The sequence below is a fragment of the Marmota marmota genome, unplaced genomic scaffold (assembly GCF_001458135.2).
Source record: "Marmota marmota marmota unplaced genomic scaffold, marMar, whole genome shotgun sequence".
NCBI classification, from domain to species: domain Eukaryota; kingdom Metazoa; phylum Chordata; class Mammalia; order Rodentia; family Sciuridae; genus Marmota; species Marmota marmota.
Window position 1 is genome coordinate 36,171,233 of NW_026000108.1, and position 25,875 is coordinate 36,197,107.

The 25,875-nt window shown below is 31.9% G+C and overlaps 1 protein-coding gene across 3 annotated transcripts in view; it reads right to left on the reverse strand.

The window, feature by feature from the left end:
• Nucleotides 1-2,092: 2,092 nt before the first annotated feature.
• Nucleotides 2,093-25,875, reverse strand: part of Gabra2 (gamma-aminobutyric acid type A receptor subunit alpha2) — a 137,630-nt gene continuing 113,847 nt past the window's right edge. For 2 of the 3 annotated variants that reach the window (XM_048784428.1, XM_048784429.1), the window contains exons 9-11: nucleotides 18,345-18,547; nucleotides 13,431-13,610; nucleotides 2,093-7,787 (exon numbers count right to left, since the gene is read on the reverse strand). In XM_048784428.1, the coding sequence (XP_048640385.1) occupies nucleotides 7,491-7,787; nucleotides 13,431-13,610; nucleotides 18,345-18,547 (680 nt within the window). In that variant the 3' untranslated portion in view covers nucleotides 2,093-7,490. The remainder of the gene's footprint in view (nucleotides 7,788-13,430; nucleotides 13,611-18,344; nucleotides 18,548-25,875) is intronic. The other variant, XM_048784430.1, reaches the window with a different exon arrangement.

Sequence of the window (25,875 nt, forward strand, 5' to 3'; positions counted from 1 at the left end):
GATAGAGTTGATAAATATTATATGAGAAACTTACCATATTGTTAAAAATTGCTTTGTTTTTATACCTTTTGACATGTAAAACTATTTTATCTCAATTATATCAGCAAAGGTAGCAATAATCAAGAGGAACTCATTTAAATAATATTGATTGTTAAAACATATCCAATAAGAAAACTGCAAGATATCTGAGTTTATAAACAGAATCATAAACTGGAATCTATCTAAAGAAAGAAAAACTTATTTATTTTATTTTATAGTTTCATATAAAAGTAACACTTTTATAATAAAAGGTAACCAATTTTCTGGGTGAACTTTTCCATTGCACCACTTTTTTGTATGTTAGAAAGATCCCACTTAGCAATTCATGATTTCCCCCCAAATTTTCAGGACAGATTTATACTTTGTCTAACTGTATCTTTTTTTATATTTTAAAAAGAGTTTCAAGAAACTAACAACATTTAAAACCACTATGATAAAATATCATGTTATATCTCAATATAAAAAAAGCCACAATTACAATAAAGTCCATTCTGATAAGAAACCATGTAATCATTAGAGTATTAAAAAAACACAATTTTCAGATCAAATGTATTTAAATAAATTTTAATAAGTACAAAAAAGATAATGTTTAGCATTAACTTGCAAGTGACTAATTAGGAATTTTTAAACAGCAAACATAACGACACATTCATTAAAGGTCAAATTTTTCACATATGTAAAACTAGTGGCTTTTCCCAATTACAAGGTCACAAATTACAAATATTATTAGATCCCAAATTATTTCTCAACCCAGGAAATATACTATATTAGTGTCACCCAGAAAATTTCAAATTGCATGTAATATAAATATTCAAAGTTTAGTGTTAGAGCTTCATTGTGAATTCTCTATGTAAATAATTTAAAAATATAAATAGTAGCCAGGGGTAAGCATTTCATTTCTTGTATTTATTTATTTATTTTACTTTGCTAGTGTAGTAACAAATATGAAGCTTTTTCAAGTTTCCATGCACATCACCTCTAATGGAGACAGTTCATGAAATGTCAAATTCCTTAGTTTGGAGCACACCAAACATCTCAATTCATATCTGCTCAGAAAAATCTTGAAAACAAATAGGACATCAACAACTTAAAATCAAGTATGGCAAAGACCATAAGGAATCATGGACTTTTCTAGGGATGTTGAAGTTTAATTCATGATTATGTGGCTCAACAGTTCAGTTTCATTTATGCCTATCTAATCATACATCATACAGCTTTACACATGATTCTGGATTTAAAGCATAGAGCTCCAACTACTTTATTGAATATTCTTAAACAATAGGCATATTTGGAACAAATTTATATGTCATTATTTCTAAACCAATTCTGTGTTTTGCTTTTATAGTATTGTTTGTTTCTACAAATATACTTTGTGGGAAATATTTATATTTATCCAATAATGTAGGATGGCATTTTGGCAGCATGTTACGGCAAAAATAAATCTTCTAAAAAGGAGAATAAAGACTGAATTTTCATTCCAACTAAGCTAATTCAACACTTTCAGTGGGGAAAAATGGCATTTATTTGGGATTAATTTAGGTTTCTTTTTATAGACAGTAATTTACCACAAAATGTTCAATAAAACCAACATATAATTCTTTAAGTCCAGCGTGTTTAAATGTCATGAAACTGACAGATGGCAAGTGGAAGCAAAACCTTTACAACTCTTAACAAATCTGGCAAAATAAGAAAAAAATTGAAAATAAAGAGGTTAAGTACTAACTTTTGTTTGCTTAATCAACTGTTAAGCATTTTTTTAAAATAGATGTTAATTATCTATGGACCATAAATGGAAAATGCAATGTGTTTATATTTGTAACTACTGCTAGTGAATAATGAACATCACAGAAATGGAGTTTTGATTTCTGCACAGTACAGTTCTCTTGGTTTTGTCCTGTTGAAAAACAGAGAATGGCCTTCATATTTGAGGGAATTTCCCAAAAATGATATGAATATTCATTTAAATTAAAGCAAGGAAAAATGAAGTTTTTCATTTTTGTAAGTTTCCCTAAGATATGTTATACTTCTGTGTTGGTGTATTATATAGAAAATATAGTCTTTCAGAGTTTCAAGTCACACAGTGATTACGGTTATTGTGAATATTGAATGTTGAATGAGGTAACATAGTGTGTGTGTGCACGTGTGGTATATATTTATGTTTGTGTATACACACCCACACACACAGAAATATGAAGGTCTTAGAACACTGACTAACTTGCAATGAGCTCCTGATAAGAATATACTACAAATCCTTTTATTTAAAAAATAAAGTATAAAACAAATCAGTAATGAAAATAGATTACTTGACATTTGGAAATGATTACTGAGATATTTAATTTTGTATAGGAAAAAGAACACACAATATTTATTACACGTCTAAGGTGTGGGAGAATTAGACTACCAGATATTTACTTTTTAAAAGAGCTTCCAAAAACTTTCACTGAGAAACTTGGAATTCAGATTTTTTTCATATTACTTTCCTAAGCAGAATTGCAAGATCATTTGTAACTTAATGGGTTAAAACAATCAACTAGAAATACTTTGGGAACATGTTTACATCCATATAGAAAGAACATTTCTAAATATATATGACTCAAGACCAATTATAGATAATAATTTGGTTAGACATCTATTGAAAAAGGAATTCCATTGACTGAATTAATTGCTATTTTAACAAAAGATACATGTGTGATTGGATTCATTAATTAAAAAATAAATAGTTTGGATATTATAAACTTATCAGAATTTCTCAAAATGCTCATTCTTATACACCTGGGAATTATACACACACACACACACACACACACACACACACAGCTAAGACCTTACTAAAGGTTCATTGGGAATATCACTATATGCCAAAAGTGCATATGTTAATTGTTCTTCCTTACTGGCAATATTAGTTGTTATTATGTGTTAAGTACAACACAGAGTGGTTTATGGAGGAGTATAACTTACCTATATGACCTGCTCTTTATATAAATAAGCAGAAATAAAATATTTCAACTAAAGGAAATGGATATGCTAATAAGCTCCTAGTTAAGAATTTTTTAAAAATCTTGTACGAAATAGATTTTGAATAATTTATCATTACCCTCCCCAAAGGCCCTTCACATGAACTATATCTTAGTATTTTAGTAATAATGATTATGGTGATAAGATCATAACTGTTAAAATATTTCTGTATATACAAATATGCTCCTAATTTATCCACTTTCTTAGGATTTAAAAAGGAAGGATGCTGTACTTGGTTTAATTAGCTCCATTATTCCTGTGGGTTCTTCTCTTTGATATTTCTTTCCCTATTTTTCTCTTTGAATTTCATAAAAGAATGAGCTCTTAAAACTAATGGGAAATATGAATATCTTTAATAAAAATTTTGATAACAAAGGATCATTTTATGAATAATTCTTTTAAATATAGTCATTTTTATATCATTAACAATACAGAAAAATATCATATGCATCGTGTTCACACTAAGTGGTTTTGGTACAGTGTCCTTGATTCCCAATTATACAGATGTTAAAAATAACTGCACCACTTCTCACTTTTGCTTTTATGCTCTGTGTAGCCTGAAGAGCTCATGAAGATCCATGAAACCTCAATTAAAAGGAAAATAAATGGCACTATAAGGCAATAGGTGAGCTCATGATTCCCTCGAAATTCTTAATCTTTTCATATGGAAAAAAAATCTAGCAGTTGCCTCAAAAATTTGAAGATGGATGTAAGAGTGCCATAAGACTAATAGTTAGAACAATTTATTTAGTATCAATATGGCCCCAGATTTCAAATTAAGTAACAAATATTTCCTCTATTTCACAGACCGCACCTGAGGGTATTAAGTAGGGAACGAGTGAAACAAATTCCTAACAGGTACAGAAGGACCATGACAGTATAGAAAGTGATTTGAGCCATTTCATTTCTCCTCTAAATTGAATAATGACAGGTCATTCCAAAGTAAAGTGCCCACAGAGCTCAGGTGCCCTTCACAAAACCATCCTAATGTCATGGCCCAGTTCAGTTCCCTTAATCAGTAACAAGCAGAGTTACATAGATACATGTGATATATAGAGAACAATTTGCCTCTCTTACCAAATATATTTACCAAAGAAACATATGAGTAAAATAATAGGTTCTGTGTTGTTTTAAAAAATAAGATATAAATTTTTAAGGGAAAAAATTAGCAACGTGTCTCAAGGGGATCACTTATCCAATCCTGAGATAAATTCAAAGAGAGATCCCTGAAAAAGAATTTCTAAATGTTAACATTGGCACTTGAAAAGACTCACTGGAGTTTAAAAAATACTAAATGGTTAGATTAGTTCCATTTTTATAACCAAACAGAAACATGTATAGCAAAGAATGCAAAACAGCCAACATCTTAGCATAGTAATGATGTCATAGGTCATTAAACAACTCTCTGTACTAAATTTTAATTTACGTGACTCATTTAGCCTTTGATATTAAGTATTTATAAGAGTGAGATATAATTCTCAACTAAATTATGTGAGGGTGATATGTGTAATATTAAAACCTATGTGTAATATTAAAACCAATCTCAGGCCATTGTATAGAATAGGAAGTCAAATACATAACTCTATTAAATATCTACTATACAATAGTGAGACTGTCTCTCTCTATATATACATATATTTATCTATATTTTGTACATAGTGTAACTCTTTGTTGTTGTAGAACTGCATACAATAATTTATGTGTTATTTTGAAGGCCAAATAGACAAATATTAATATATAAAAGTGTGTTTTCTGAAAAATTGGCTTTATGGTGACAAATTCATATCATTTGTGTGTTTTTAAATTGGTTTATGGAAAAGTGAATAATTATTAAAAACCCTGGTTCAGTTTTTCAAAATGCTTTACCATGGAACATCCTTCCTCTCTCCAGCAAGAGCCAAACCTTTTGATTTATCCGAACATTAAAAGAATAAGTACGGTGTAAAAATATACCAAAGTTATAGAAATCAGAAAATCATGAACAACATTATAGGGAAATTGGAGCCATCGGAACCATCATTAGGCTCAAATAGTATTTTAGTGATTGAAGTTAAAAATTCTGTTAGATTATTTCAAAGAATAACAATAAAGGTAAGTTTTCTATCAATGTACCATAAACACTCTAAAACTGTTGCCATCAATGTAGACACAGCCTTTTGTCAAGTTATAGATGAATCTTTTCAGTTCTCCTACAGAAACTGTTATTTACAACTATTTTTACATATGTACATATTTTATAATGATATAATTCATAATTTATATTCAGACATTAGGGAGAAGTACAAATGTCTAAAATATTTTAAAGTGCATACCACACAAAGCATTTTTATTATTTGCCTTTGAGCATTATGAACTTTCTCATATTATTGCACACAAACCTAAACTACACAGAAGACCTATATGTTTAAATGTGTATGAAAATAGAATATCTGCAATTTCAATGCACATTTTCAAACTACTGAAATGACAAAGAACGTGTCACTAGAAGGGTTTTAAAGAAATACATTTATTGGCTCAAGTAACAATTGTATTTTATTTATTAAGGATTATGGATTACTTTTTTATGAGGGAATTTTTAATGTCAAGTCTCTCTTCATGGCAAATTCTGTTAATAAAGATGCATTTGTGACCTTGGTATTAATACAATCATGCAAAGCACATAGTAGAGTCACACTAAAACAAAGAAAATGAAAATAAATAAAAAAATAAATGAGGCAAAGAAAAAGCAATTTTTGTTGAGATTTTGCTTATTTTCATAAGATATTCTTTTATTGATTTGTAAACATATCTATTTTGCACTATACTCAAATACTGTACAAAATTGCAAGAAATGTCACTATTTGACTATTTGTATTTCTACAAAAACATCATTGTGAAGGTGCATCTATTATTAAAAGTCAGCTAATAACTGCTAATGTACAAGTCAATTGAAAGTATTTTAGATTTGCCAGAAAATTTGAATCTAAGCATGATACACAATTGTTAACTTTTATTAGCATATTTCAGGGACATAATGGTATTTTCAAATAGTAAAAGAAAAATAAATTTACCCACTAATAATTAGCAATAATATAAAATTGTAATTTTGTTTTGAATTTAGTTATGCATGTGTGTATGTGTGCACGCGCGCACGTGTGCACACATATATTTGTGCACGTGAACCCACAATCTGTTGATGATGTTTTAAAGTTATGGTTTAAAAATGTTCAACACTTACCAAAACCTCTTCTGGTATACAAAGCTGTTGTAAATTTGAGTCAGTGAACTTTAAAGTTGCAATTTACAAAAGCAGATTTACATTAATCCTTATCTGAAAGAGATACTTTCAAGACAGAAAAATGTGCCAACTAACTGCCCTTTCCTTTATAATTAGTGGCTTCTGAGTCCTGATGAAAAGAAGCCTTAAGGCAGAATTTGCAGTAAACAGGAAAGAAGAGAATCACATAAGTGCTATAGTCTGGAACACCTATGAATTCTCATCAGTTGGAGTTTTTGGCACAATTTTCTAATCCAGTATGAATGTTGCTCCACAGCAGCCAAACTGGATTCACTTTCCAGTCTCCAGCACCAAAATAAATAAATAAGATAAAATAAAATAAAATATTTAGCTGATTCATTTTAGTTCAACACATACCTGGAAAGAGTATGACACATTTGTTTTGTTTTCTTTTCTTTTAATTTAAGGTAGTCCCCAATGATTAAAATTTTGAAATAGTTGTGGAATCCCAATTATTACTTTCAAATAAACTCTGAAGCTAAAAACATAATGACCATGACATCCCAATAGTTATGAAATTGTAGGCATAATTAACATCCTATCAGGGTGACTCATAATTGTTTGAGCTTGTCATGCTGTAATATGTACATGGCTATAGATACTATACAGAATAAGTAAAAGCTGATTTCAGATTTCTAGTTTTTCTTCTTCTGCGTGTCTGAGTCAAGCTTCCAATTGCATTAGCAGGGATTCTGTGCATTCATGAAGGGAACTGATGTTGCAGATATAAGGTTCTGCTATTTTGAAGTATTCATCTTTGAATGACAATGTTGTCTTCTATCATAGATAGGCAACAGTAGAAAATAATCCTATTTAATACCTAAATCAAAAGGTTCCATAAAGGGTGATACAGGATCTCCACTTTCATCATTATTAGGATAGGAAAAAAAAAATCAGGTCATCTGAAATCCACTTGAAACCAAATCCTAGGGGAAATCTTTAAAAAAGACAATGGCTCTTTTGGCATGGGGTGCTTTCTGCCCATAGTTCCATGAATTAGCAAATGCATGTCTCCATTAAAGGTCTACTGGTAAGCTACATCATTATATACATACTGTACATATTGGTTCACAAATTAGCAGTTATTAGTCAGACTGTACAGAGCCAAACACCCAAGTTTAACGTTGCTATACATCCCAAAGATAACTTGTATCTAGATTCAAGGACTGACCCCTAACACAGGCTCTCTGTTTAAATACGTGGCCCAGTAAACTAAATTAAATGTACCAAACAAAACTGGGAAAACTATTCTGGACATTCTATCAATTTTGCTAACACTATTGAAGGTTTTCTTGGCTTCCGCTGGCTTGTTTTCCGGCTTCTTGTTGGGTTCTGGCGTGGTTGCGCTCTTGGAGATGGTGGAGAGTACTGGATCTTTTGAAAGATTCGGGGCATAATTGGCAACAGCCACCGCATAAGCATTGTTCTGTATCATGACAGAAGCTTTTTCTTTTTTCTATTGAAAAATATAAGAATTAACAGTGTGGGTTGAGCTTGCCACTTAGAATTTTCCAAACTCCAGTTCAAATTCTGAAGAAAAATATCCTGATATCATTACCCATTAGAAAAATGAATTTAGGAAAATAAATGACACGACTTTATTAAATCCTAAAACCATTAGGATTTTATCTCAGACTAAAATCATGGTGTTATTTTTTTAATCAATTTTGTAGTTTTCATGGAAAATACAACTAGAATAAGCAATACATATTTTTACCTATGAGTCACTCAAAAATTTGTTGAATTAATGAGTGAATGAATAAATGAAATGAAGAAATATTTTAACAAGAGGAATGGTCATCTACAATAAATTATCCCATATTTCTACCTTGATAACAGAATTCCTTATGTTAAAAATCTTACAGCAACACTTTGCTCAGATGCTAGGAAATTGTAACCTTATGCAGATGGCAGTGTAAAATTGACTAAAACCATTTAAGGAGAATGAAATACCAATTCTTGGGATTTCACCTAACTCATCCCCAATCTGTTTCATTTTCTAATTGCTAGTTCACCTATCAACAACTCTTGCCTGGGTTATGTTATCTCCTGTCTGGATGAAGCAGTTGCTTGTGCTTTTCCTGAGTGGCTTGACCTTGGTTAAGTCATTAGACACATTATAGCCACAGGGATCTCTTTAAAATATAAATTGGATCACATCATTCCTCTGCTTAAACTTCTTAAAAAGTATCCCCTGAAACTTATGACAATTCTCACCATGACTTCTCTTTATTCATTACATGAAAGTCTTGCTGAAATAACTTTAGTTTTCTGAATACTTCCTCACTTTGTTGCCTCAGACCATACTACTTCCCCATCTTGGAATGCCTTCTTCTGAGCACATTTTTCACAAGATCAATTCCCTTTCGTATTTTAGTCCAAGTTTAAATGTCATTTGTTCAGAAAAACCTTTCCTTAGTCACTCTATCTAATGTAGTCTTTGTTTATCATCCATATCCTTTCAGAGCATCAAGACTTATTTCTCTGATAGCATTTTTTAGTGTACAAATTCTTAGGTTTGATTGGCATCTTCCTTTTTCATTAGGATCTAAGTGTGATGAAAGCTGGAACTGCTTCTTTCTTGTTCATCGCTGTAACCTTGGCAATTAGCACGAGACCTTCCATGAGGTAGGCACCCAATAAATAGGTGAATTAATGAAATCTGAAAGTATAAGTGGTATTTATCTTTGTTTCTATGCCAATATAAGTAAATTGTGAGTTATATAAATGCAAAGAAACTTGAGCTAGCTATGAATTATTCAAAAGAGTAAGACCACAGATTTAAGGACAACTACAAATAAGTTACTTTAATAATGAATTCTCAAAATATTAAAATAAAATAAAATAAGGAAGGAGCTCTGAAAGCTCAGGAGGAAATGGAAACAGGTCTAGATTACCTAGCTTTCATTGGCAGGGTTTTTCCTACTGACAAGATGTTCTTCCAGATCTGCTTAGATTTAAATGAAGGGACGAGGGATTACCATTTGGAACTTTATAAAAGCTAAAATAACAGCTCTCCTTCCTATTGATGAGTGTAGTTTCGTGTTACAAATGAAGCTTAATCACCATGTGTATTTCTAGTAAGAAAATAATAGCTATCACTTTTCCACCCTAGAGTGTGTCAGGTTGTCAAGTCCAGGGTGTCACCTATGGGCTAGGAAGCAATTTCCATTTTCACCCCACCTAATAAGTTCAGAAATGGAGGCTAACCAGGTCTTGTGACCTGACCAGGTAGTCTGTTAAATGCCTGAAAAAATCACAAATTAGATGTGTCTGACTTCCAAACCTTTGCTTTTAAGTTATGTTGAATGACCTGTCTGAGGAAGTTGTTTGAAACTTGGGAGTACATTTTTTCTTTCCTAAAATATCCCAGTTGAAATTTATATCCCTATGGCAATCTTCAAAAAGAACTTGGCAACTCATAAAGGGTATAATATCCGTTGGTTATACTATTATTTCAACTACTTCTAAACATCATTTATGATGAAATCCAATTGCACTTATACAGAATTGGGGTCTTGGAAAGGATCTTTAACCTTTCCCTTCTCTCCCTGCTCCATCTTTGGTTTGAAGAAAGGAGATAAGAACAACAAAGCTATACTGGACGCTTGTAATAATAATATAAAAAAGTGAACTAATGTATATTCTAGCCACATTAAGAAATATAAATTTTCTTAGTGGAGTGCAGAGACAATGATCACTATTATATTTTGGACAATGACTGCTGGCACACAATATGCATAGATAACAATTTATTATGTATTAGGAGGAAGAAGACATAAACATTGTGTGGAAAAACTTAATGAAGTTTTTGTGGAAGTGATACATTTAAGCTGGATCAGGAATTATGGTAGGATTTAGACATTTAGACAAAGAATCATACAATGTAAATGTTTTTTGTTGCAATAGGAGGCTATAGACAGGAACTCTAAGCCAACATCCCTGTACTTGTATACCCTTCAGTTGCACATATATGAAAAAGTCATTACTAAAATCATTTAACAAACTTTAGAAAGCAGCAACTAACCAGTAATCAGTATAAATACCCTGACCAATCAGAGTGGACATTAGTGGTAAATAATTTGAAGAGATCTACAGCTGGTTCACCAAATATCATCCCTGCATATTTATATGTTAGCAGTGGTTTTTGTTTCATAATAACACTGTGGTTTCTATAAGAAGCAGTGTTAAAAAAAAAATCACTTCCAAACTTATTTTACCTAACTAAGGTTTTATAAACAAACTCAGTGAGCTACTTAAGGACAGAATTCACCTTAGTTTTTCTTCATTATTCAAAATATGGCTTCAAAACCTGAATATAAGTAGAGAAGGGCTTAGCATTAAACACACGAGATGGTGTTGGCTTCAAAATGCTCCCTTGGAACTTGGAAACTTTACCATTTTCAGGACCAATATCAAGGAAAGTGTAAAAGCCATATGGTCTTTCTTCAGTCAAGATCCAGGGCTGGCACCTGTAATTTCTTACCAGTTCACTGAATGAAAGGCAGAGCCCCCATATGGTGCCATATCTCCTCAATTCCTAGCACACACAAAAAAAGCTTTCCTGGCTCAGGATCTTACAAAATCTTGTATTAAAGGAGAAAATAGTTTCCCTCAGTCCATTTGAAAATAATAATCACAGATCTACAGTCAAGCACTGTTTTCTTTGTTTAAAATTAAATGTGCATAGAGGAAAAATACTATTGAATTCACAGATGACTTAATAATTTTAAGATAACCTAAAACAGAGCATTCAGATTAATTCCTCGTATTTTATTATTATTCTTTATAAGACAGATTTGACAGTGATAGTACCAAAGAATAGACATACCCTTAAGCCATTACTAGGAGATATTACCTTATCCTATTCAATACAGAATTCTATTAAAAAGGTTGAGAGAAATTTTACTGTAAAGAGCTCTTTGAATATCATGCATGCCCTGGATCAAGCCAGACCATCAGCAGGCTGAATACTTGGGCCAAATGACTTCGACCTCTCCAAACTAATTTCCCTACTTAGCATAACCCTTAGTTTGCAGACCCTTGAATAAAAATAGTACAATGAAACCACTGTTGTGTTCACTGTTCAAAAGAGTACTCACTGCCAGAAAGCCACTTTTTAATGCCCTTATAAAATTTTCATTTGAGAAGTAGGAAAGTTCTAGTAGTTCTTACTACCTAATGTTCCATAATCTAATTTAATCCAATGCTGTATGTCTATTTTAAGGCACTTAAATAAGCCACTTCATATCACTTGGAGGATAAGGCAGCTATGGCAGAAAAAAATATATATATATCCATACATACTATACATACATATATATGTATGTATACACACACACACACATAGAGTGGGTTTCTGAAGTAAAAATTTAAAAGTAACATTAAAAGTAAAAATTGGAATAAATTAGAAGGAAAATCAAGAATAATTCATGTTGAATAATTCATGATTTTTTGATGCTTATACATGGATGACCATTAAAATATCTCCCGAATTCTTTTTTTTAATATTTATTTTTAGGTGCACACAATATCTTTATTTTATATTTATGTGGTGCTGAGGATCGAACCCAGTGCCTCAAGCATGTTAGGCAAGCGTTCTACCTCTGAGCCACAATCCCAGCCCCCAACCCCACCCTAGATTTCTTAACCACTATGTTTCACTTCACTTCCCCACCTACACATACCTCAGGTAATTAAAATATAAACTATCTAGAAATACACTGAGCCTAAATGCTCTCTCACTTTCTGCCCAAGTCTGTATATCATCCCGTTCTCCCTGACCTGTGAATGGTACCATAATTCCACAGGAACTGGTAATTAACTTTACACTGGTCCTCCCATCAGAGACATTTTATTTTCTTACCATCACCAGACTAACACTGACTCAGTTGTGAGTCACATGTATTGAGATGTCACTTCCTGTTGCTGGTATTATGTAGCCCTTCTATTCCTTTCCACAGCACTCTGGCACTTATCTCTATATTGCACATGTGTAGTTTTTTTTTTTTTTTTTCTCTCTCTCTCTTTTTCCTTTTCACTTAATTGTAAGCTCCTTGAGGGCACAAGGTGCTGCAAAGCTCCTAGCATAGTTCCTGGCACAGAGCAGAATCAAAAAACATTTGCACAATGATAAGTGAATGATAGTTACTAGAATGATTATTATGATAAAATGCATATATACAATGTAAAGTATAACATAAGAGACTATGTTTATAAGAAACAATAAAATATTTGTTAGATTGGTAGAAACAAAATTCAATTGCTTTTCTACAACTCTATTATGTAAATTATCCCCAGAGTCCTGAATTTTACCATCTAGAGACATAGAAGAGTGGAAGTTAATAAAATAAGCTCAATCAAAAAATAATGCCATGGACTTTTTTATCTGTGACTGGGACCCACATAATGAAGAAGGGAGTGGAATTGGGTTTACAAATGAAATTAATAAATGACATCTTTATACACTAGGTGGGGGTAAAAGTGTAAACTATGCTGTTATGTAGTTTGCTGACAATTCAGTTGTCAGTAAAGTAGAATAAAAAGGGAATGTAACTCATAATGATTCATTGTCAACATTCTAGATGTTTTATAAGATTCAGAATATTTTTAGTTTATTACAATATTAGAGTCTCTCAATACATATTTAAAATGTCAGGTCAGGTAACTTCCTGACTACAGAAGTCAAAATGTCTTACACAATGGTGGCAAACCAAATTTGCCCTTCTTTCTGTAGTAGGGAAAATAATGTCCTAAGTAATTTGAGCAAATGACTACCTATGATGTATACACTAATGATATGACATGTTAAATGAATGAAAATAATAACTGCATGGTTCCAAAGTTGGAGAGTGTCTCAGAAATTGTTCTTTATGATAAAAAAAATGGGCTTCTTATATCAAACACTGTATTAACAAGCTTTGGAGAAAACCTGGGTCTCCAAAGTACAAATTTATCTTCTACCATTCCATGTTGCCTTTTTACAGTTACTGTGGCTGCTAAGAAGCCTGTTATTTGTAAAACAACAACATGCTCCCTGGCCAGATAATCTATGGCCAACTGTCTGCTAACCACCCTGACTAAGAAAAGTGATACTTACAGAAGATTGTTTGAAGGTTAAACAGTCCATCCACTTCTCTAAGTACTCTAAAGTTTTTCCTTGGATTAAACTGGGCCATGAGAAAGCTACATACTTGGACCATATTAGTTTAGCGCCTTGAAGAATTGCCTTCACTGAGTTGTATGTTAATATAATGCCTTCAGCTTTTATTGAAGGGGACTACAAGAAACATCAATATGAAATTCATTACTGAGTTTACTGGGAAAAATTTGACATCACTTACTACAGTAACCAGTTTTCCCTATGATAAACCCCACGTGGCATTTTGATTTTAAAAAAGCAATTTCAGTAGAAGAAAAAGCTTTTCACTGAGAAAATTTGTTGTCATTATTTGATTAATGAAAAAATAATTCCCCCCATGTGTTACATTTGTTACCAAGAAGCTTATAAATTGAAACTCTACTACTATAGCTGTGGACTACAAGCTAATGTTGGCCCAATGGTGGATATGTCAGAACCTATTTTCGTTTATCCTGGTTTTCTATTTTTATTTTAGTTAATCATAGTTTAAAAACATGCATTCTATGTTAAACTGCCTGAAATTCTTTTGGAACAAGACAAGATGTTAAAAATGGAAATAAATAAATAAATACACTTGAAAAATGTGATGTTTTCTATGAATTAAAGTGACTCAGAAAACAATGGCACATTCCAAAAGAGTTTGGATAGTATGTTGATATGTCTGTATCTTAGGTAATCTTTTATCTCTGTATTCCATATTTTTCTTATCCAGTTTAGACTTACTGCCCCAGATTTATGGAAGCAATCTTAAGAAATTAAAGTTAATGAATTTTTAAAAACTATACCACAATTAAGCTATGTGCCAGATGCTGTGCTAGAGCAGATACAATAATTAATAAAACAAAACTTATTTTCTCTCATATATTGTAACCTAGTGATAGAAAATGATTCACTGACAATAAAACTAGAGATTAATGAGATGTTATAAAAGGAATTTGTGCCAAGTGCTGTGGAAATACAATGGGAGATGTCTATTATATTAGTCTGGAAAGTTTTGAGGTTAAATAATATCAGATATATCTTAAGGAATAAAAAAGGAATTTGGTATTCAAGAAAGGAAAGAGAGAAGATTATTACAAGAGGGCTCAGGGCCTTAATATATGCAAAATACTGTGCAAAGGACAAAGAAATAATTTATTAAAATTAACATCGTTATCATTATTATGATTGGTGAAGGAGCTGAAAAAATATGCAATTACAAACTATGGTAAGGGGTCTACTGAAAATTGGAGGGCAGTGTACATATTTGCCACGAGGTCCTAATTATTTTTGGACTACTGGTGCTGAGAAATTTCCTGAGGAATTGACATATGGGCTAGGGAGGAGCTGGTTGGGAATAGCAAATGGCTGGGCAGTATGCTTACTGATGCAGATAATCCTCAAAATATTGTCAGCAATATTCTTAAATAGGGGACCTCACAGTAAAAAGTAAAGCTTAAGCAGCATCAAAGAAAGCTGAAAGGACTGTCTTTGGGAATAAATAGGAACATATGCTAGAAAGGCTGGATCCACCATGAACTCTGGCAGAGAATATGAAAACACAGAAGGAATCATGGCAGCTTCCAGGATATGAGGGAAGGAAGCTGGTATTCTGAATTCTGTTTTAAGAAGACAAAAAGTTTCAGGGCTGCCCCTGAAATAGAGTCCTGGGGCATAACAGCAGAAAGGTTCAATAAGATCCCTAGAGAAAAATGGAAAACTATCCAGTCTTAAATATGGAGGCTACTCGTGCCCCTCAGTTACAGGATAGTAAATGGGGGAAAATCAGATTACAGTAGGCTAAGAATTAAACTGAAAGTAAGCAATTTTTTTTTTCAAAGTTTGAGTGGAGAAATGAAGGTAGAATCTGAGGAGGGAGTGCTGTTGTTGATTTTATGGAAAATTAAGCATGTTAAGCATTTTCATAGGCTAAAAGAAAGTCATAAAATGGAAAAGATTATTTTGATGAAATAAGAGAAAAAAAACCATAACTGATGGAACAAGTTTGATAAAAACCACAGACAGAAAAGATTGAAGAGCTGGAATGGTAGAATTAGTCTTGGACTAAAGAAGGAAAATTGTATGTGAAGGAAGATTCTAGAAGTATTTGGAAGTTGCATAGATAGGTACTTTTGTATACAGAAGGGCATAAAAATTTAGAGTTGGATTCTTTCATCCAGCAATACAGATTTAAATTGATAAAGTATTATTGTTCAGTTTCACAAAGGAGGCTAAAAATAGTGTAAAGTCCTTTCCACACTAAGAGAGCAAGGTAGACTCCATTTTCTAATACAGGGTTCAAAAGAAACTTGAACATAAAGGAGTGAACCTGCTAAATCTGCTAGTTTATTTTCAAAAAACATCTATAAAAATCAATATGACACAATCTACAAGCAAACAGTGGATTGTTAAATCCATATTTAAATATGTTAAAAATATATTTACTGTTTATAAAAATACCCAATCAATTTACAGCTCTGAGAAGTGTGTGTGTGTGTATATATATATACACACTTTGGGGATAGTATTGGGTATTGAACCTCGGGTGCTTGACCATTGAGCTATATCTCCAGATATTTTTATTTTTCATTTTGAGACATGAGCTGACTAAGTTGTTGAGGGCCTTACTAAGTTCTGAGACCGGCCTCAAATTTGTGATCCTCCTGCTTCCTGCTCCTAAATCAGTGGGATTACAGGTGTGTACCAGCAATCCCATCTCTGAGTAGTTTTTCTTGTGAGGTCAATTGGTACTTGCTATTTTACAAATTTTAAGTTTTCTTATGCTCTTTTTATTGACAGATAATTTAATTGTATCTACTTATGTTCACAAAAGCAAAAGACTTCCTTCAGACATGGTAGTCTAAAAGGACACCCATAATGGGCCAGGTACAAAACTCTTTAAATCAGAGGTAGAGTGCATTGAAATTTCTTTTTGGCAGATAGGCCATCTTTAGCACTTCTAATTAATTTCCTCTCAGTTCTAAGAACCTGTATTTTTTCTAAGGTTTAGGAAATATCTCTCAAAATTCATCTGCATCATGAAATTGGATAGAGTACCCACTTTTAAATTCACTGTTGTAAAATGTTTAAAACATTTTCATGAAGGCAAAGGAGTCCTCTCATTGGATTTAAGATCAGAAATTCATTTATTCAACAAATATTTTTGAAGTGTCTCAGTGTCAGGCACTGTGTTAGTCACTCTACCTAAGGAGAAGCCAATACAAACAAGCAACATGTCTGATGTGTTATTCTAAGTAAACCTCAGAACTAAAGTAATGATGTTAGTTGCTTTCTTCAATATTAGATTGGAACATCAACAATTTCAACACAGATTTATCTTGTCCATGTGGGCAGACAAATCCAGTATTGGTTAGTACTAGGTTATTGCATTTAAAAATTATTAAGAAGTTTTTTTTTTAATTGATCAGGACTTCAGTTTTCATGTAGAAGAGTTGAGAAGGTAATTATTTGATAGGCCTAATCAAAATGTTAACTTGATTGGCACCACCAAGTATTGAAAATAATACACCAAATAAAATCTTACAACAAAACTTTATAATTTATCTTTTGTAACATATTCACGAAGTACTAATATTCTATCTTAAAAATGCTAGTACAAAAGAGCATGTGTGACTAATGCAGCTAAAAATAAGTAATTGCATAGATAAAATGAAAAGTTTTACACTATATGGGAAATGAAAACATAAATCAACCATAAAATGTAATAGAAATGCTGAAATAGCCTAGAAGTTAAGCATAGAAAATTGATCAGATACTTTTTAATATGTATTAATTGTATCTGTTAGTAGGCCAGAAGAAGAGTTGATAATATGAAATAAAGCAACACTCTCTAAAACTTCTATAGATGATGAAATTTAGGACAAAGAAGCAAGACTTTTCAACTAAAACAATCATTATATATATGTTTAAAGGGCTTTATGTGATAGAAATGAAAAATATACATTCAAATAATTAAAGAAGAAATAAAATCAGCAAATGTTATTCTAAATTTAAAGAAATAAATTTAGTAGACATAGAGTTGAAAGAAATTCTCCAAGTAGAAGTCTCTACTATTATTATGAATATTTTATATCTTATTATAATCTAAAGCCTTCTCTTAAGGAAATAATTATTATATCAAAATACCCACTAGCTTCATTACTTGCAACCTAAAATATGGAAACGAATAATATTAAAATAAGTTAATCTTAAAAGCAAATAACTTTTCCCATTTAGACTATATGAGCAATGTAAATTCCTAGGTATTCTAGCACCTACATATTTATTCCACATAGTATGGGGAAGATATGAATTCTATTTGGGCTTTTACAACCAAGTGACAAAGATGGGAAGAGGTGAAGGATACTCATCCCATTGATAGAACCTGGAATTCTATTACAGTGAAGTTAGTTCCCATTTTCTTTTCACAATCTCTCCCCTCATTCAGTGTAGTGATTTACGAGCATGAACTTGATGGTCAAATAGACATATCTGGATTCGAGTACACTTATTAAACAGCTGTGTGAGCATGGTCAGGTAAATAACTTTACTAAGCTTCAGATTCTTCATCAGTGAAAAATGAGAATTAAGGAGAGACCCTAGTTTTAAGATGGCTGTAAAGATTATGTTGAGAGAGCATATGTAAAATCTTAGCACAGTGTCTGACACATAGAGCTCAACAGACGCTGGAGAGTGGTTTTAACAAGTGTTACTACTGCTATAGGCACTCCTAAAGGATTTCAGGCAAGAAAATACTTTGGTAAACATTGATATGATATACAACCATATATGAATCATATACATATATGAATTTCCTTAATGTCAAATTAATATCTGCCACAAGGCAGATGTGTTAGGGGATTCTATTAAGATCAGAAGGGAGTTCTCACTTACCTTGTCATTTACTACACTCTTCCCATCCCAAGCCCATCCTCTTTTGGTGAAATAATTAACAGTTGCAAATTCAATTAGGGCAGAGAACACAAAAGCATAACAAACAGCAATAAACCAGTCCATGGCAGTAGCATAAGCCACTTTGGGGAGAGAATTTCGAGCACTGATGCTCAGAGTTGTCATTGTCAGAACAGTTGTTACTCCTGCAAAAGAAAAGATGGAAACCAACACATCAATAGGTATTAGCAAGAGAGTGTTAGAACCAGTTGTTCATTTTTATATTGTTTCTTCTCCTAAAAGCTATCTTTGGATGCCATTTTAATTTCCCAAAAATTACCTGGTTTAAGAAAACAGTGCAACAGTGTTTAAATAGTTTTAGTTTTTGAAGTAATGACTCCTGAACATGCCTTCAATTTTCATTATTTTTCTGTATAAATTATCTTTTTTTGTTTTGTTTTTAGCTAGTTTAGGTTAAAGAGACTGACAACAGTGATACAGAACCTTTGAGGAAAACCTCACACTTTAAATTGACCCAGTGCTCATTAACATAAATTAAAAAATGGACACACAACTCACATTAATTTGTTCATCAACTGTTGGAACCATTCTGAGAGATGAGCCAATCACACACACACGCAGGTGATCACAACGGAACTATGATTAAGTTCTTCATTCAAGTATGATTAAATAAGTATAAAATTAATTCTGGGTTGCTCAGCGTTATGAGAATAGTTGCTTTTCTTATTGTAGCTTAGAATCTACATGAAATAAAACAAGGCTCTAAAAATAAAACTTTATAAAAAGTATATACCTATTTTCAAAGAATACTTTATATCCTTGTTGGTTTAAAATAAAATCTCATTCACTTTCTAGTTTTTCTGCCTATGGTCAGGACAGTCACACTTGTAAAAATAAAGGAAGGCGGTGACTCAGGACATAAGTTGTGCTATCAGCACTGAAGACGGCCACTATCACCTGTTTTATTAGAGGTCCCATAGACTGATGAGATATTTACTTTTGAGACTTTTGTACAGAAGATAAATATGAGACATATACACACATATACACATATGTAAATAGATGATAGAAGTTTATATGTACACATATGAGAAAGGTTACTCATTATGTGAAAATGTACTTAAATTCACCATCAGTCAAGGAAATACAAAGCAATAATGAGATACTTTAAAAAAAACGATTATCATCAAAATACTAGCAAAACCGTAAAGGACTGATACTGTGCTGATGTTGAGGAGAATGGAAGGCAACAAATATTCTTTTTCATAGTGATTACAAGTTGGTGTCATAGCTAAGAAATTGGATATCAAATTTTGAGTATGATATAAGATAAATATCCAATTTATTCTTTTGCATGTGGATAGACAGTTGTACCATCACTATTTATTGAAAAGGCTTGTTCCCCATCATGGGATCTCTGTTGAGAATAAATTAACTTTACTTATATGTCTTATTTCTGGGCATTCAATTCTAACCCAATGACCTCTATATCTACCTATATACAAGTTTCACACTATTTTTGATAGTCCAGCTTTAAGTTTATTTTTCAGATCAATAGGTTGAGGTCCTTTCTTATTAAACATATCATTCTTTTTCAAGTTTTTTTTTTTTTGGCTATTTGTAGTCCCTTATATTTTCATATGATTTAAAAATCAGCTTGACCTTTTCTGCAAAAAAAAATGTTACTGGAACTTTGGTGGTTATTGCAGTTAATCTGGAGATTGCATTGGGTAAGTACTACTATCTTAAGCATATTAAGAGTTTCAAGTTTTAAACATGGGATTTTTTTTTCCATTAAAGATAGAGAAACTGGATAGATATAGATAAATAGAAAATGTTTCCATGTTTTTTTTCATTCGACAACATTCTGTTGCCTTCAATGTATAAAATTTTCACCTTCTTTGTTGAAATTTTTTATAGATGTTTTATTTGCTTGGATGCTAATGTAATTGGAATGATTTGCTTAACTTTATGCTCAGATTTTTCATTGGTGGTGTATAGAAATACAACTGATTTTGTAGGTGCATATTGTACCTACAATTTTGGTGAATTTTTTTATAGCTCTAATATTTTTATGCTGTTTACTAAAGGAAGTTTCTATGTAGAAGTTCATGTCATCTGCAAATAGACTTTTACTTCGTGTGCCTTTAATTTTTTTCTTTCTTTCCTAATTGCTGTGGCTATTGCCTGCAGTATAATGTTGAAAGAATGAATGAGAATAGACATTTGTATCTTGTTCTTAATGTCAAGGAGAATGTTTGTAGTCTTTCACATATATTTTTCTTAAATACCTTGTATCAAGTTGAAGAAATTCTCTTCTATTGCTAGTTTATTGGGTACATAAAAAAAAGTTGTGTATTTTATCAAAAGTTTTTCTGTTTCTGTTGAGATAATTTTCATTTTTTTCTTTCCATTTTCCAGAAAACAATGTTGAATTACATTGATTAATTTTTATATTTGAACCAACCTTGCATTCCTGCAATAAATCCTACATGCATATGATATGTAAGACTTTTTATTTTTTATTTTTTAATTTATTTATTGGTTCTTTCTAATTATACATAACAATAGGATTCATTTTGACATAATTATAAAAGAATAGAATATAATTTATTCTTATTCAGTCTGCAGTAATTCCCTTCCCCTCTCTTACTTCCTATCCCTGTTCTCTTCCCTCTGATCTATGGATCTTTCTGCTATTTACTTATCAATTTGTTCTTTCTTAATTAGTACTTTGTGGATGAACTTGATGTTGAGATTCACTGTGGTGTATTCATATATGTTCATAGAAATGTTAGGTCCGATTCATTCAGCTGGCTTTCCCTATCCCATCCCTCCTCTCTTCCCTTCATTCCCTTTTGTCTACTCCACTGTGTGTTTAACCCTTTTTAAATGTGTCTGGCCTCAGTTTGTTTATATTTTGTTGAGGACATTTGTGTTTATATTCCCAAGGAATATTAATCTGTGTTTATTTTCTTCCTGATGATTTCTTCCTCTGGTATCTTGATAATATGGCATAGAACTATTGAATGTCCTTGTTATTGTTTCCCTGTAAGTTGAGTTGCAATGCTCCCTCTTGTTTTCCTGGTTTTAGAAATTCAAGTCTTCTTCTTCCTCCTTTACTTATTTATTTATTTTTGTACCAGGAATCCAATCCAGAAGCCCTAATCACTAAGCCACATCCCAGTCCTTTTTATTTTATTTTTATTTTTTACTTTGATACAGGTTCTTGCTAAGCTGCTTAGGCTTTGCTAAGTTGCTGAGGCTGGCTTTGTACTTTGATCCTCTTGCCTCAGCCTCCTGAGCCATTGTCCTCGTCACCTCCTCCTCCTCCTCCTCTTCCTTCTCCTCCTTCTTTTCTTACTCTTTCTAGTTAAAGATTAGGAAATTTTGTTTATCTTTTAAAAATCAGCTATGGTTCAATATTGACATTATCTATTTTTATTTTTATTCTCTATTCCATTTATCTCTGCTCTAACATTTATTGTTTCTTGTTGCGTTGAGTTTAGTTTGCACTTACTTTTCCACTTTTTAAGGAGAAAGGGGTTAGGTTATTGACTTGAGATCAATTTTTGTTTTTTAAAAATTTTTATTTGTTCTTTTTAGTTATTCATGACAGTAGTATGTATTTGGACATATCATACATACATGGAGTATAACTTCCCATCTTTGCGGTTGCGCATGATGTGAAGTTAAACCGGTAATGTATTCAGATATGAACATAGGAAAGTTATGTCCAGTGAATTTTCACTATTTAACATAGGTATTCACAGGTAAAAATTTCTCTTTGAAAAATGTGTCATAGTCCATAAGTTATCCTAAAGTTTTTAAATAAGTTGACATATAAAATTGTGTATATCCATGTGGTACTATGTGATATTTGATACATATATACATTTTTAGTCAAGTATTTTCTAATTATATTTATTCTATATAGGTAAATACAAAAGATAATATAAATATAATTATTTTAACTCCTTTTCTTCCTATCAGATTTGAAACATAGGTGCATAAGGCAGTAATTATATATCTATATTGATATATATATATATATATATATATACAATGTATAAAGATATAAGTTGTGATATAGCAGCATAAAGAAGGGGATGGAGCTGTATAAAAGCAAAGTGTTCTCATATTATTAATATTTTATCATCAATAGTGCAAGCTAGATTGTTAAAACTTTAATCTGCAAGACAAACACTAAAAATAATTTAAAAATATGTAGTTATAAATAATAAAAATTACATTAGTATATTTCCTGCTGCTGTTACAAAACACCTGAAACTGGACTTTATGAAGAAAAGGATTTATTTAATGCAAGATCAGGTGACCTATCTCTTCAGACTGAGATGAAAGGATACTGATTAATTACTCAGATTCACTGGAAGAAATAAAGGACAACAGTAAAGATATCTGAAGATACCCTTTAGAGTTTTTGTAGACCAGGTCTGCTAATGACAAAACTAGTTTTGTTTTTCTAAAGATATTTGATTTCTACATAAATTTTGAAGGATAGTTTTGATGAATATAGGATTCTTAGCAAACACTTTTCTTTTCAAAACTTTGCATATGATATCCAACTGCCTTCTGGTTTGATTCTTGAAGATTTGTTAAGGGCTAATTACATTGAGGATGCCTTTACATGAAATGTCATTTTTGCAAAAGTGAGTTTTCTCATTTGATGCTGTAAGTCTGTATCCTTTTTAAGTTTAGGCCCTAGGAGTCTCTGTTTTGTTAGTTGAGTGATCACCTAATGACTAGACAGAATTTTCCTTAAACACCTGAGGAAAAGAAACAAACAAAAACAAAAAACCCAAGCCCTTATCTTTGCAATATAGTTCTGTGTGCAGTTCAGGCTATGTTTTCAACATTCAGCCTGGCTGCTTATAATTCTGCCTTGGTATTCACTTCCTGCTTGTATAAACCCTCAATAACAACCAGAGGTGAGAAAATAGGGCTTACTCTGGTCTTTCCTGAAGATGTATAGAACACTGGGTTATATATGTGGCCCTATAGACTCCAAGAAATATATCAGTGCTTTTCAAAATTCTTGTGTAACATTTCATTCTACAGCCTTTCTGACGAATTTTTGGTTAGTCTATTATTTGACCCAGATGTTATCTGTTGCTTCAGGTAGGATAAAACTAAAACATTTGTCTATAAATACTTTCAGTGAATGAGAATTCTCTGTCTGGCAAACTAAAGACAAACTTTTGGACAGGGTCTTCCATGGAGCGATCATTCAGATCAAATGATGACAATTCTTCTGAATGAGCAGTTGTAGCCAAGTTGAGTGGCCAAAATAGAAAATGCACTTGTGACTGATTTCTTATTGTTTCACATTTTTTTTTGTTTGTAAATGAAATACCAGGAAAAATTAAAGGATAAAATCTATAAGGAAAGACTATAAGATTGTAATACTAGTTAGTTATGGGAATTAATAATGAAGGGATTTTATCACTATTTTTTTCTGTGTTTTATTTTCCTGCAGTAAACATGTTTTCCTTTAAGATAAAAACATACAAAGGTTTTAAATTTAAAAAGAGATACTTCATGTCATCTCTCATTTCTAATTCATGTGTAAATTCTCAGGACAACTGATGGATGACTAAAAGCTAAAAGACTTTTTAAAAAAAGTTAAATACCTCTAGTATAAAATAAAAGCTCAAATGATGGAAAACCATAGATTAAATTCTGTTTCAATGTCTATACTTGTATCTTAAAATTAGATTTGTGTCTGTTCATTCACACTAATAGAATATTACAGCAATTTCAATATGAATTTACAGCAAGGCTATTTTTCATTATATTCAAATCTCCCCTCTATCTAAATTTGTTTTCTTTCATTTGATTTTGGAATTTTGACAATAATACTGATAACATTATCTATAGGATCCTCCCTTCCCTTTCTGCATTCTTTCCCTTTTACCATTTAACTAGGAGGACAAAATTTTTATGTTAGCTCTTCTGCTTACTGCTTCAGCCTCGCCTGATCTCATTACACTGTAAATAGAGCAGAGCATTAATAGACAGGTGATGTACTTATCTGGGAAGCTCACAAACCTTGCATGTGTCTGTCTTCCAACCCTGGGCATTTTTCTACACTTTGTAAGATATGATGTAAATGAGTGCTCCCTTAACATCCCTTCAACAGACTGTCTCTTCTTTCATCAGCTCTGTGCGACCTTCACAACATATTTCCCCTATGAAAGACTTACTTGTCTTTTTTCTTAGTAAAATAAAAAAGGCAAGTATCTTTGGTGCTCTCAGCACAAAAATTCCTTGCTTATATCTGAAATGTATCTGATCATTCCCCTTGCACAGACAGTAACATATGGCTTTTAAAAATCCTAGTTCATTTTACATATTATTTCTTATTTAAGGTGTAGATGCCAAAAACATTACACATCTAATTGGTATTTAAACTCATAGTAGTTTAGCAAATGGTATTTTAGCAAAGGTGGATGAAAACATGCACTGAAAGAAAAAAGGTCAAATCAGAAGAGGTGCTTTCAGCACAGATACACAGGTGGGCTCCATGGCCAGGTTTCTGTGTTCTGAATCTATGACCTTGGGGAACTTTTCTGGCCTCTTTTTATCACAGTTTCCTCATTTTTAAAGTGGTGATTACAACCATCAATAGTATTGCTTTTGAGATCAACTGAGTTACTGCATGGAAAGCTGTGCTTCTATTATAAAAAGATACTTTGATGCATGCAAAGAAAAATCACCCTGAAAACATAATCAAACAAATTTAAATAAGAAAAATAATGTAAAATGAAATCCTCCAGTAGACCTTTATTTTATCGAGGGTTTGTATGTCAGTGTTTGTATTGGGGTGTTGAATGGAAATTAGAAATCAGACACAGAAACTGCAATACAACAAATGTAAAATTGTTTGATACCACCTGCTGGTTACTGCTAGAAATGGCAGAACAAAAAAAAAAAGTGTTGCTTTTTTTCTTTTTAGAAAAGCAATCAACTCTTTCCAAAATAAAATAAAATGACATTTACAAGTACAGACTAAATACACTATAAAAGATTATAATTTTAATTCATAACTGTACTATATTTGAATGATTAAACCACTAAACCTTCTACATGTTAGAGAAATTAAAATCTGAATAACATATCTTTGTCATAAAATCTAATGCATTCAAACTCCACCAATTTAATACAGAAATAACTATGATCTAGAAGAAAACATTTAGAAGACTAATTACTCTGTGGGTCACACTCTTGAGGGAATGACAAATTGATTTTTTGTTTGTTTGTTTTGTTTTTCTTACCTGAATATATCTGGGATTTCATATATCCAATATTCATATCACTCTCCCTAAACCCTTTTCATCTTGAAGTTTGACACTCAGTGAAAAGCTCCACAATCTAAATGATGCCATTTTCACATTCAAGGTTGAGGTGTAGAAACATAAATATTTTGTCAGTCTGGGCAATTGTACATGCTATTTACTCTACCTGGAGTCTTTCCTCTATCACTCATTCCTCT